Raw genomic sequence first — 14,805 nt, forward strand, 5'->3', positions numbered from 1 at the left:
GGATCTAAGTTGCCTGCACACTTGTTAACACCAAAACTTATTTCAATTTAGACTATAAAGTCTTCCTTTCAAGACATCTAGGGAAATATCTACCCATATTTTTGTAAATCATGTCTGTGATTTTAGGGTTTGTTACAGTCTGAATTTATTGTTAAACCTTCAATCAACATTGAATGAAAGCATACAATACTTACAAGAAAGAAAAAATTGATTACTGCTTGGAAACTGAAAATGAAGTGAATAGCCTAATGGTGATTATTTTTCTAAATAGTTTTTCATGTGTGGAGAATAACACACCTGTGGAAATAGGTAGTAAGAATTTCTGAGAAATGTCAGTCTTACAGAGATAGCAAACAAAAATGTCACAGCCTCTGACATAGGAAATTTATGTTTTTTCTATTGTGCAGCAGAAGTCTTTTATACATTCCTCTAAAAACTGATATTGTACCTGGTTCTTAGTGTTCTTTTTCACACAAATATAAAAAAGTACAGAGCAAAATTTTGCAATACTATTACACACATATAATAAATTCAATAATTAATTACCTTCTAAAAACCTTATCACTCCGGTAACTGTATTTGCTTCTTAAAAACATAATCATATGTATCCTTTCTTGTTCAAACATTATGGAAACATCTTTTGAGAATCAAAGTATAAAGTATTCCCTTAACCTTGAGAAAGTCTACTTAAGAATTTTGCCAAAACAGCTATATTTACTGAGTAAAGGACAACCCCTTAAATCCTCTTTGCTGTGCACATATAGGTGATAATGAACACAGTATGAAGACTAAACAATTATTACAGTTCCCCCAAGAAATAAAATGGCTTTAATTATAAGATTTTATATTGATGCTTGAAACTAAATGACAAAACTCATATATTTTACATAAATATGATAAATTTATATGCTTTGTGTATTTCTTATCCAGGATAAGCTGAATCTGGGAAAGACAGGATTATGGCTCACCACAAAGGAACCGAATACAGGAAAACACAGAGTAATGATATCTGCGATGTTTATCAACCACCAGCTATTATCACAGAAAAGAGCAATGCAACCATATATGATGGAGGAGACAGAATAAAAGCAAATAAAGACTGACACTAGTACCACAATACTCTTAGTGGCTCTTGATGCGGGGGATGTTCTGGTGGAAGCATAACTGCAGTAGATGTGTTGAACCTGCTGCTTGTGCCTATACAGAATGACAACCTTTGAGCTTCCAGACCAGACAATAAGAATAGCAAGAAAGACTTCAGGGAATACAAAAAGTATTGTAAAAATAGAGCCCGTAACTTCATCATGACCTACCCTAAAGCAGTATTTTGACATTCTTTTATATGTCATGTTATTGCTGCTCCACTTAGTATATGCATACACTGGTAAAATCATATTTACAATAAAATACAGGGCCCAGCAAAGGAAAATAGAGAGGCTGATGTACTTTGTAACTTTTACTTTAAGACCATTAAGGCAGGAGTTTCTGGGACTTATGGTGATGGCTTGGAAGACACTCAAAAGACAGACGTTAGCAACAGAAACATTTCGGCCAACTCTTTCAATATACAAAAGAAATTTGCAAACGAAGACACTGAAGAACAGTTTCATCCCAAAAGTTTCCACTGTCTGTAGCAAACTTTTGGAGAAAATTATCAAGAAGTTGGCTATGAACATGTTCATGAGAATCAAATCAATTGGTTTGAATGTGTGTTTATTATAATGAAGCATTAAGTAGTAAGATAGAAGAGTGAAATGTCTCAGAATTCCCATGGAACATTGAAGGATGAATATAACTTCTACTGCCAGATCCTTGGAATCCATCCAGTCACTAACCAATATTGCATTTTAATGGCATAAAAATGACTTCTCTGATCAAAATGATGATCTGAAAATTTGTAAGTGGATGAGGGGTAAGGGAGAAACTTTTTGAGCTCAAGCTTATAAAGGCAGTGGAGGCAACATACCAAAATCCCATTTGAAAAGCAATTGCTCATCGGTAGTAATTTGCATGGAGACTGTTGCAATCACCAAGCATATGTACTAAAAGAGAAAGCTGCAAATACTTTTAAGAAATGTAATTATTAAATAGGAAGTCATGTTTCTCTGGGAGAAATAATGATAATTTGGTGACAGTGAGAAGAACTTTTACCTGTACATTTCAAAATAAACTGCCATTTATAATGTGTATGGAATAAAAAGATAGATATATTGATATTTCCAATTTAAGAAGATCCCATTAATTTTCTCCTCTGAATTATAAATATATGACATCTATACATCTTGCATAAAACTATTACCTGGACTATAAAATAAACACACATGAACAAAAAAGTGAGTGAAACTGATGATCAAGTACAAGTGTTCTATAAACTTGAACAAAGCGTTTTTAATAGAAGAATAAAATTTACTAATAGATACCTCAAACACAGTCCATTGTTCTTAGCATTTTTAAAAATACAAAAATAAAACCACTGAGATTTCATCTGATTCAAGTCAGAATGAGCAATAAAGCATCAAAATGCTATTAACAAAAACTGTTTAGGATGAGGGAAAATATCCTCATTCACTATTGATAAGAGCACAAAATGATCCACCCACTCTAAAAAACCACTAGGGAGAATCCTTGAAAGAAAAAAGGAGTCTGTCATATAATACAGGTATGTTGCTCGTTTGCCTATGTCCAATGATCTTTATTCGCATTCTAAACTACAGATACTTGCCATATTCACTGACTCTCTGGACACAAGAAAAAATATCAGAGTTTTCTGTGGGATTGTGTCTCCTAGGAATAACTAAAGTCTAGGAAAGGACAGCCTTGTTCATTAACAAAACGATCAGATCTCATGCCTTAATATTCTGACTTACCTCCTACCCCAAATTGATGATGTTAGCATTCACTTTTTCTTTCTTGTTTCACCAGCTATGAAGAAAGGTAGAAAAAGATCAAAGAATTTATTCTATATTAGGAGGACTGAAGTTGTCTGACAAAAACCTAAAGAAATTCATAATATCCCACCAATATACATTCCAAACATGAGCTGAGCCAGAGCAATACCTCTGGACATGCCAAAGTGAATGCAAAGAGCCAATATCTCCTAAACCTACACAAAGAGAATTATAGATAACTAAGGCAAGTTAGATGCAGGACAGTTTCTTCCCTGATAAAGACCACAATAATTAGTTGCCCAGTGGTAAAAGGTCAACCCTAAAAGTAATACAGAATCTGGAAAACTCATGTTTAGAAAGACATGTTTAGATACATATATAATTACAAAAACAACTAGTGAAAAAGAGAACATAAATTTGAAGAATAGGAAGGAGTGTATGTGCGGATTTGGTGAAAGAAAAAAAGTAAGGAGAAATGCAATTTATATTATGAATTCAAAAAAAAGGAAAAAAGGGAAAAAGGGAAATGGTTTATTCCACCAGTTAATGTGGAATAAACAGAGGAAGAATGTCCTCTGTTCTTACTAAAGGCACTATCTGGGATTGTCATGCAACAGAAGAAATGTTAAGTAAAAGCGGTGGAAAATATAAGTTCTTGCTAAAGATTGGGATATGTAGACATCGCACAAGAAAATAATGGTAATCTAAATGCTGAAAAGATTTTAGAACAATTCAGTCTATGAGTAACTATAATGCATAGAAATCTACACTGCTTAGACTATTTCTGAAATAAAAATTTTCACAATATGTGTACACGTAATATCTTTACACAAAGATCTTTTTCTATTTCTTAGTCTACATGTTACATACTAGGTAGGTTTTACTTATAAAATTTCATGAGCTGGGCATATATGAAATCTATATGTCTCTTTGTTGGTAATCACTTTTCACATATACAGAAGGTACATTGTAGGTAAGGTTTCTTGAATGTGTGTGAAGTGTTGCTTGTATATTTACAAAACAAGAGTCAAGGTATGACAGACAGGTCATGATCCAAACAAGAAACACTCAAATATTAATGTGATGCATATTGTGAACTCACTCTAATGATCATACAACACCAACACTTACAATGATTCCTGTACATTTTCTTTCTTTCTTTCCTTCCTTCTTTCTTTCTTTCTTTCTTTCTTTCTTTCTTTCTTTCTTTCTTTCTTTCTTTCTTTCTTTCTTTTTTTATTAACTTGAGTATTTCTTATATACGTTTCGAGTGTTATTCCCTTTCCCGGTTTACCCTCCTCATCCTCCCCCCATTGCCGCCCTCCCCCCAACAATCACGTTCAACAATCACGTTCAGTCTTAGCAGGACCCAGGGCTTCCCCTTACACTGATGATCTTACTAGGATATTCAATGCTACCTATGAGGTTGGAGCCCAGGGTCAGTCCATGTATAGTCTTTAGGTAGTGGCTTAGTCCCTGGAAGCTCTGGTTGCTTGGCATTGTTGTACATATGGGGTCTCGAGCCCCTTCAAGCTCTTCCAGTTCTTTCTCTGATTCCTTCAACGGGGGTCCTATTCTCAGTTCAGTGGTTTGCTGCTGGCATCGCCTCTGTGTTTGCTGTATTCTGGCTGTGTCTCTCAGGAGAGATCTACATCCGGCTCCTGTCGGCCTGCACTTCTTTGCTTCATCCATCTTGTCTAATTGGATGGCTGTATATGAATGGGCCACATGTGGGGCAGGCTCTGAATGGGTGTTCCTTCTGTCTCTGTTTTAATCTTTGCCTCTCTATTCCCTGCCAAGGTATTCTTGTTCCCCTTTTAAAGAAGGAGTGAAGCATTCACATTTTGATCCTCCGTCTTGAGTTTCATTTGTTCTAGGCATCTAGGGTAATTCAAGCATTTGGGCTAATAGCCACTTATCAATGAGTGCATACCATGTGTGTTTTTCTGTGATTGGGTTACCTCACTCAGGATGATATTTTCCAGTTCCAACCATTTGCCTACGAATTTCATAAAGTCATTGTTTTTGATAGCTGAGTAATATTCCATTCTGTAGATGTACCACATTTTCTGTATCCATTCCTCTGTTGAAGGGCATCTGGGTTCTTTCCAGCTTCTAGCTATTATAAATAAGGCTGCGATGAACATAGTGGATTACGTGTCTTTTTTATATGTTGGGGCATCTTTTGGGTATATGCCCAAGAGAAGTATAGCTGGGTCCTCAGGTAGTTTAATGTCCAATTTTCTGAGGAACCTCCAGACTGATTTCCAGAATGGTTGTACCAGTCTGCAATTCCACCAACAATGGAGGAGTGTTCTTCTTTCTCCCCATCCTCGCCAGCATCTGCTGTCACCTGAGTTTTTGATCTTAGCCATTCTCATTGGTGTGAGGTGAAATCTCAGGGTTGTTTTGATTTGCATTTCCCTTATGACTAAAGATGTTCAACATTTCTTTAGGTGTTTCTCAGCCATTCGGCATTCCTCAGCTGTGAATTCTTTGTTTAGTTCTGAACCCCATTTTTTAATAGGGTTATTTGTCACCCTGCTGTCTAACTTCTTGTGTTCTTTGTATATTTTGGATATAAGGCCTCTATCTGTTGTAGGATTGCTAAAGATCTTTTCCCAATCTGTTGGTTGCCGTTTTGTCCTAACCACAGTGTCCTTTGCCTTACAGAAGCTTTGCAGTTTTATGAGATCCCATTTCTCGATTCTTGGTCTTAGAGCATAAGCCATTGGTGTTTTGTTCAGGAAATTTTTCCCAGTGCCCATGTGTTCCAGATGCTTCCCTAGGTTTTCTTCTATTAGTTTGAGTGTATCTGGTTTGATGTGGAAGTCCTTGATCCACTTGGACTTAAGCTTTGTACAGGGTGATAAGCATGGATCGATCTGCATTCTTCTACATGTTGACCTCCAGTTGAACCAGCACCATTTGCTGAAAATGCTATCTTTTTTCCATTGGATGGTTTTGGCTCCTTTGTCAAAAATCAAGTGCCCATAGGTGTGTGGGTTCATTTCTGGGTCTTCAATTCTGTTCCATTGGTCTATCTGTCTGTCTCTGTACCAATACCATGCAGTTTTTATCACTATTGCTCTGTAATACTGCTTGAGTTCAGGGATAGTGATTCCCCTGAAGTCCTTTTTATTGCTGAGGATAGTTTTAGCTATCCTGGGTTTTTTGTTATTCCAGATCAATTTGCAAATTGTTCTGTCTAACTCTTTGAAGAATTGGATTGGTATTTTGATGGGGATTGCATTGAATCTGTAGATCGCTTTTGGCAGAATGGCCATTTTTACTATATTAATCCTGCCAATCCATGAGCATGGGAGATCTTTCCATCTTTCTTGAATTTCTTTTTCAGGGTCTTGAAGTTCTTATTGTACAAGTCTTTTACATGCTTGGTTAAAGAAACACCAAGGTACTTTATATTATGTGGGTCTATTATGAAGGGTGTCCCTAATTTCTTTCTCGGCTTATTTCTCTTTTGTGTAGAGGAAGGCTACTGATTTATTTGAGTTAATTTTAACCAGCCACTTTGCTGAAGGTGTCTACCAGCTTTAGTAGTTCTCTGGTGGAAGTTTTGGGATCACTTAAATATACTATCATATCATCTGCAAATAGTGATATTTGACTTCTTCTTTTCTGATTTGTGTCCCCTTGACCTCCTTTTGTTGTCTGATTGCTCTGGCTAGAACTTCAAGAACTATATTGAATAAGTAGGGAGAGAGTGGGCAGCCTTCTCTAGTCCCTGATTTTAGTGGGATTGCTTCAAGTTTCTCTCCATTTAGTTTAATGTTAGCAACTGGTTTGCTGTATATGGCTTTTACTATGTTTAGGTATGGGCCTTGAATTCCTATTCTTTCCAGGACTTTTATCATGAATGGGTGTTGAATTTTGTCAAATGCATTCTCAGCATCTAATGAAATGATCATGTGGTTTTGTTCTTTCAGTTTGTTTATATAATGGATCACGTTGATTGTTTTCCATATATTAAACCATCCCTGCATGCTTGGATGAAGCCTACTTGATCATGGTGGATGATTGTTTTGATGTGCTCTTGGATTCGGTTTGCCAGAATTTTATTGAGTATTTTTGCGTCGATATTCATAAGGGAAATTGGTCTGAAGTTCTCTTTCTTTGTTGGGTCTTTGTGTGGTTTAGGTATAAGAGTAATTGTGGCTTCATAGAAGGAATTCGGTAGTGCTTCATCTGTTTCAATTTTGTGGAATAGTTTGAACAGTATTGGTATGAGGTCTTCTATGAAGGTCTGATAGAATTCTGCACTAAACCCGTCTAGACCTGGGCTCTTTTTGGTTGGGAGACCTTTAATGACTGCTTCTATTTTCTTAGGAGTTATGGGGTTGTTTAACTGCTTTATCTGTTCCTGATTTAACTTTGGTACCTGGTATCTGTCTAGGAAATTGTCCATTTCCTGCAGATTTTCAAGTTTTGTTGAACATAGGCTTTTATAGTAAGATCTGATGATTTTTTGAATTTCCTCTGAATCTGTAGTTATGTCTCCCTTTTCATTTCTGATTTTCTTAATTTGGATATACTCTCTGTGTCCTCTCGTTAGTCTGGCTAAGGGTTTATCTATCTTGTTGATTTTCTCAAAGAACCAACTTTTGGTTCTGTTGATTCTTTCTATGGTCCTTTTTCTTTCCACTTGGTTGATTTCAGCTCTGAGTTTGATTATTTCCTGCCTTCTACTCCTCCTCGGTGTATTTGCTTCTTTTTGTTCTAGAGCTTTTAGGTGTGCTGTCAAGATGCTGACATATGCTCTTTCCTATTTCTTTCTGCAGGCACTCAGAGCTATGATTTTTCCTCTTAGCACAGCTTTCATCGTGTCCCATAAGTTTGGGTATGTTGTACCTTCATTTTCATTAAATTCTAAAAAGTCTTTAATTTCTTTCTTTATTTCTTCCTTGACCAGGTTATCGTTGAGTAGAGCATTGTTCAATTTCCACGTATATGTGGGCATTCTTCCCTTATTGTTATTGAAGACCAGTTTTAGGCCGTGGTGGTCTGATAGCACGCATGGGATTATTTCTATCTTTCTGTACCTGTTGAGGCCCGTTTTTTGACCAATTATATGGTCAATTTTGGAGAAAGTACCATGAGGAGCTGAGAAGAAGGTATATCCTTTTGCTTTAGGATAGAATGTTCTATAAATATCTGTTAAGTCATTTGGCTCATGATTTCTCTTAGTCTGTCTACGTCTCTGTTTAATTTCTGTTTCCATGATCTGTCCATTGATGAGAGTGGGGTGTTGAAATCTCCTACTATTATTGTGTGAGGTGAAATGTGTGTTTTGAGCTTTAGTAAGGTTTCTTTTATGTATGTAGGTGCCCTTGTATGTGGGGCATAGACATTTAGGATTGAGAGTTCATCTTGGTGGATTTTTCCTTTGATGAATATGAAGTGTCCTTCCTTATCTTTTTTGATGTATTTTCGTTGAAAATTGATTTTATTTGATATTAGAATGGCTACTCCAGCTTGCTTCTTCAGACAATTTGCTTGGAAAGTTGTTTTCCAGCCTTTCACTCTGAGGTAGTGTCTGTCTTTGTCTCTGAGGTGTGTTTCCTGTAGGCAGCAGAATGCAGGGTTCCCGTTGTGTATCCAGTTTGTTAATCTATGTCTTTTTATTGGGGAGTTGAGGCCATTGATGTTGAGAGACATTAAGGAATAGTGATTATTGTTTCCTGTTATATTCATATTTGGATGTGAGGTTATGTTTGTGTGCTTTTCTTCTCTTTGTTTTGTTGCCAAGACGATTAGTTTCTTGCTTCTTCTAGGGTGTAGCTTGCCTCCTTATGTTGGGCTTTACCATTTATTATCCTTTGTAGTGCTGGATTTGTAGAAAGATATTGTGTAAATTTGGTTTTGTCATGGAATATCTTAGTTTCTCCATCTATGTTAATTGAGAGTTTTGCAGGATACAGTAACCTGGGCTGGCATTTGTGTTTTCTTAGGGTCTGTATGACATCTGTCCAGGATCTTCAGGCCTTCATAGTTTCTGGCAAAAAGTCTGGTGTTATTCTGATAGGTCTGCCTTTATATGTTACTTGACCTTTTTCCCTTACTGCTTTTAATATTCTTTCTTTATTTTGTTCGTATTGATGTTTTGACTATTATGTGACGGGAGGTGTTTCTTTTCTGGTCCAATCTATTTGGAGTTCTGTAGGCTTCTTGTATGCCTATGGGTATCTCTTTTTTTTAGGTTAGGGAAGTTTTCTTCTATGATTTTGTTGAAGATATTTACTGGTCCTTTGAGCTGGGAGTCTTCACTCTCTTCTATATCTATTATCCTTAGGTTTGATCTTCTCATTGAGTCCTGGATTTCCTGTATGTTTTGGACCAGTAGCTCTTTCCGCTTTACATTATCTTTGACAGTTGAGTCAATGATTTCTATGGAATCTTCTGCTCCTGAGATTCTCTCTTCCATCTCTTGTATTCTGTTGGTGAAGCTCGTATCTACAGCTCCTTGTCTCTTCTTTTTGTTTTCTATATCCAGGGTTGTTTCCATGTGTTCTTTCTTGATTGCTTCTATTTCCATTTTTAATTCCTTCAACTGTTTGTGTTTCCTGGAATTCTTTCAGGGATTTTTGTGACTCCTCTCTATGGGCTTCTACTTGTTTATTTATGATTTCCTGGAATTCTCTCAGGGATTTTTGCGATTCCTCTCTGTAGGCTTCTACTTGTTCTCTAAGGGAGTTCTTCACGTCTTTCTTGAAGTCCTCCAGCATCATGATCAAATATGATTTTGAAACTAGATCTTGCTTTTCTGGTGTGTTTGAATATTCCGTGTTTGCTTTGGTGGGACAATTGGGCTCCAATGATGCCATGTAGTTTGGTTTCTGTTGCTTGGGTTCCTGTGCTTGCCTCTCGCCATCAGATTATCTCTAGTGTTACTTTGTTCTGCTATTTCTGACAGTGTCTAGACTGTCCTATAAGCCTGTGTGTCAGGAGTGCTGTAGACCTGTTTTCCTGTTTTCTTTCAGCCAGTTATGGGGACAGAGTGTTCTGCTTTCAGGCGTGTAGTTTTTCCTATCTACAGGTCTTCAGCTGTTCCTGTGGGCCTGTGTCTGGTGTTCACCAGGCAGGTCTCTTGCAGCAGAAAAGTTGGTCTTACCTGTCCCGAGGCTCAAGTTTGCTTGTAGGTTGCTCCCTATGACCTCTCCGTGGTGGCAGCAACCAGGAAGACCTGTGCCGCCCTTTCTGGGAGTCTCTGTGCACCAGGGTTCTAGATGGCATTTGGTGTTTTCCTCTGGCATCAGAGATGTGTGCAGAGTGCAGTCTCTTCTGGTTTCCCAGGCGTGTCTGCCTCTCTGAATGTTTAGCTCTCCCTCCCACGGTATTTGGGTGCAGAGAACTGTTTATCCGGTCTGTCCCTTCAGGTTCCGGCGGTGTCTCAGGCACAGAGGTCCTGCCGCTCCTGGGCCCTCCCCCACGGCCGTACCTGTACATTATTATATAGTGGTTTATGCTCTTTTAGATGACAAAAATCATTAAAATGAAATGCAAACCATATAAAACCTTATGGAGGACAGTGAAAATGATATGATTTTGAGATCTATATGTTGTACTTACCTGTACTCTCTGGTTTGTTTAGAATGTTTGCATAATCACAGAAAAATAAAGCTGTTAAATTTCCCATGTCAGATTTGTAAGAATATAAGTAATCACTGAAAAAAATGCTTCAACTTTAAAGGAATTTAGATGATGAGGATACCTCAAAACTCACATAAGAAGAAACTGGAAGTCACCTCACATTTAAGAAATGAGCATATGTTCATATCAACATGAATTATACAAAAGTTGAGGTAATACAGAGATTAGTATGGATGAAAGTGATGGTATGCAAATCATAATAAATTCCACAAGTTCTTGGATACTTGGGATAGGTTATATATCACACAAGTGTCCCCTTGACTCTGGAATACTCCCACAGTGGAAATACATTTTCACCAAAGATGCTGTGTATAAAATTAAGTCACAAAAATTAGTGGCCTCAATATATAAAAGCATCAAATGGACTGGGAAAAAGAAGTAGAAGAATATTTTTACAATAGCCTCAACAAAAGAAAATGGGTTAACTAACCATCAAGGCTTAAATGATTAAAAATTGAAGTATGACAGTTCCCTGCTCCCAAATCCAATGGGGGAGAGAGCTGAATACCCAGAAGTGCAGACATTCCAGAGACAGCTGGACAGACTGCTACTTCTGCCCACCGTTGCATAATCCCTGGTCCAAGAGGAAACGGCATACTGCCTCTAGACACAGAAATACAGGAGCACTTAGTGGAAGGAACCCATGGTGCAAGTCTATGCCCAGACCTGAACTGAAATAGCTCCCTGCATGCAAATCTCAGTGTGGCGAGAGATGGATGCTCAGAAGTGTAGATAGACACTCCTGAGAAATCGGAGGAGAATATCTATATGCACATTCCCGACCCCAAGAAGAAACAGCATAGTGCCATCTGTGCCCCCTTGGGACGGGGATGTAGGAGCAGTAAAGGGCATGACCCTTTCAGTCCCTGCCCATTCCAAGAGCTGAAAGCCACCTGCCAGGAGCACCTACACACCTGAGAGCAGAGGTAACAGCAACTTTTCTGCTCCAAGTGACCTGCCTGGTAGCCTCGGGACACACAAAGCCAGAAGTCCTCTGGGACAGGGCACTTCCTGTTTCTGAACTGAGCTGATCCCAACCCACAGCTCCTTGCTCCAAAATCAAGTGGGGGACAGAGATGAGCTACAAGAAGTGCAGACAATCCTGAGACCACAGGACAGACTGCCACTTCTGCAAACTTTTGCCAACAGCCCTGACCCAAGGGGTACCTACATAGTGTCTAAGGACACAGCAATATAGGAGCAGTGAGTGACAGGAACCTGCACTCCAGGTCTGTACCCAGAACTGAACTCAACCAGTCAAATAAGTCCTTGCACCCAAATACCGTAGAGGGGAGAGCTGGACCCTCAAAAATGCAGTCACTGCTGAGAAACCAGAGGAGAATACTCTCTGCCCACATTCCCCCTGAGAGGAAACTGCCTAATGTCTTCTGCATGCCCTAGCCACAGGGACCTAGAGGCAGTCGGACAGGACCTATCCAGTTCCATGCCTTTGCCAAGACCTAACAGTCAGTGGCCATGAGTACCTACACATCTGAGACCAGAACACTCTGTTCCCAGAAACAGCTAAAAGTCTATAGGAGTATTGACAATCAAGCCTAAAGTTGGTAGAAAAACTATCAGAAGTAGCAAGAGAAACTATTATCAGAGACAACCTGATGTCCAAAGACTAGCTCAGGAACTTAACCAAAAGAAACCAAGACTACTTGGCCTCATAAGAGCCCAGTTATCCCACCAAAGAAAATACTGCATATCCAAACACACGGGAAAATCTAGATTTATGTTTAAAATCACATTTTATTATGATGATGGAGGATTTCAAGAAGGAGATAAATAAATCCCTTAAAAAAATACAGGACAACACAAGTAAACAAGTGGACGCCCTTAATGAGGAAACACAAAAATCCCTTAAATTATTACAAGAAAATACAACCAAACAAGTGAAGGAATTGAATGAAACCTTCTAAGATTTAAATATGGAAGTAGAAACAATAAAGAGAGCAAAAAAGGAGAGAACCCTGGAGATAGAAAACCTAGAGAAGGGATCAGAAGTCATAGATGCATGCATCACCAATAGAATACAAGAGATAAAAGAGAGAATCTCAGGGGGAGAAGATACCAAAGAAAACATCAACACAACCATCAAAGATAATATATAAAACAAAAATCTCCTAGCCCAAAACATACATGAACTCCAGGACACAATAAGAAGATCAAACCTAAGGATAACAGGTATAGAAGAGAATGAAGACTCACAAAGGAAAGAGCCAGTAAATATCTTCAACAAACTTACAGAAGAAGACTTCCCTAACCTAAAGAAAGAGATGTCCACAAACATACAAGAAGCCTACAGAACTCCAAATAGATTGGACCAGAAAAGAAATTCATCCCGTCACATAACAGTCAAAAAACCAAATGCACAAAACAAAGAATGAATATTAAATTCAGCAAGGGAAAAGGGTCACATAACATATAAAGGCACACCTATAACAATTACACCAGACTTCTCACAAGAGACTATGAAAGGCAGAAGATCCTGAGAAGATGTCATACAGACCCTAAGAGAACACAAATGACAACCCAGGTTACTATATCCAGCAAAACTCTCAATTAACATAGATGGAGAAACCAAGATATTCCATGACAAAGCCAAATTTACACAATATCTTTCTACATATCCATCCCTACAAACAATAGTAGATGGAAAAGCCCAATACATGGAGAGAAACTGCACCCTAAAAAAAGCAAGAATGTTATCTCATTGCAAGGAAAAACAAAAAAAGAGAGACACACAAACATAATTCCACCTCAAATACAAAAATATCAGGAAGCAACAATCACTATTCCTTAATATCTTACAACACTGGTAGACTCAATATGCCAATAAAAACCCTATACTAACTGACTGGATACATAAAGAGGACCCAGCATTTTGCTGCATGCAGGAAACACATATCAGAGATAAAGAAACTACTTCAGAGTAAAAGACTGGAAAAAAATTTTTCCAAGCACATGGTCCAAATAAACAAGCTGGAATAGCCACTCTAATATCGAATAAAATCGACTTTCAACCAAAGACCATCAAAAAAGATAATGAAGGATACTTCATATTCATCGATGGAAAAATCGACCAAGAGTAACTCTTCATCCTAAATATGTATGCTCCAAATTTAAGGGCACCTATACTCATAAAAAAAATTACTAAAGCTCAAAGTACACATTGCACATCACACAATAATAGTAGAAGATTTCCAACCCCACACTCATAAATGGACAGATCATGGAAATAGAAATTAAACAAGGACATAGGGAAACCAACAGAAGTTATGAACCAAATGGACTTAACAAATATTTATAGAACATTCTATCCTAAAACAAAATGATATAAGTTCTTCTCAGCAACTAATGGTATGTTCTTCAAAACTGAACATATAATCAGTCAGAAAACAGGCCTCAACAAATACAGGAAAATAGAAATAATCCCATGCATCCTAGCATATCACCACGGACTAATGATGGTCTTCAATAACAACAATAACGACAGAATACCCACATATACATGGAAGTTGAAAAGTGCTCTCCTTAATGATAACTTAGTTAAAGAAGAAATAAAGAATTAAATTAAAGACTTCTTAGAATGTAATGAAAATGAAGGTAGAACATACCCAAGTTAAGTGACTGGGTATAAAATTAACGCAAACAAATCAGTGGCATACCACCACACAAAGGTTAAAGGGGCTGAGAAAGAAAATAGGGAAATAACACCCTTCACAATAGTCACAAATAATATATAATACCTCATTGTGACTAAGCAAGTGAAAGATCTGTATGATAAGAATTAAAGTCTCTAAAGAAAGTAATTGAAGAAGATCTCAGAAGATGGAAAGACCCCTGATACTCATGGATTGGCAGAATTAATATAGTAAAAACATCCAGTTTACCAAAAGCAATCTACAAGTTGAATGCATAACCCATCAAAATTACAACCCAATTCTTCATAGAAATAGAAAGAACAATTTAGAAATTCATTTGGAATAACAAAAAACCCAGGATATAGAAAAATATCATCAATAATAAAAGAACTTCTGGGAGAATAACCATCTCTGACCTTGAGCAGGATTACAGAGCAGTAGTGCAAAAAAAATATATGGTATTGGTACAGAGACAGGCAGATAGATCAGTGGAATAGAATTGAAGACCAAGAAACGAACCCCCTTACCTATGGTCACTAGATCTTTGACAAAGGAGCTAAAACCATCTGATAGCATTTTTAACAAATGAGGCTGATTCA

The 14,805-nt window shown here is 37.6% G+C and overlaps 1 protein-coding gene across 1 annotated transcript; it reads right to left on the reverse strand.

The window, feature by feature from the left end:
• Window positions 1–902: 902 nt before the first annotated feature.
• Window positions 903–1,832, reverse strand: LOC116892754 (vomeronasal type-1 receptor 2-like). The gene has a single exon (XM_032894632.1). It carries the CDS (start codon window positions 1,821–1,823, stop codon window positions 903–905), a length of 921 nt encoding a protein of 306 aa, XP_032750523.1. The 5' UTR covers window positions 1,824–1,832.
• Window positions 1,833–14,805: the final 12,973 nt, after the last annotated feature.

The sequence above is a fragment of the Rattus rattus genome, chromosome 2 (genome assembly GCF_011064425.1).
Source record: "Rattus rattus isolate New Zealand chromosome 2, Rrattus_CSIRO_v1, whole genome shotgun sequence".
Lineage (NCBI taxonomy): Eukaryota > Metazoa > Chordata > Mammalia > Rodentia > Muridae > Rattus > Rattus rattus.

Bases quoted from the DNA above. Each gene is read 5' to 3' on its own strand.
- LOC116892754 (XM_032894632.1), bottom strand. From the start codon at position 1,823: ATGGATTCCAAGGATCTGGCAGTAGAAGTTATATTCATCCTTCAATGT.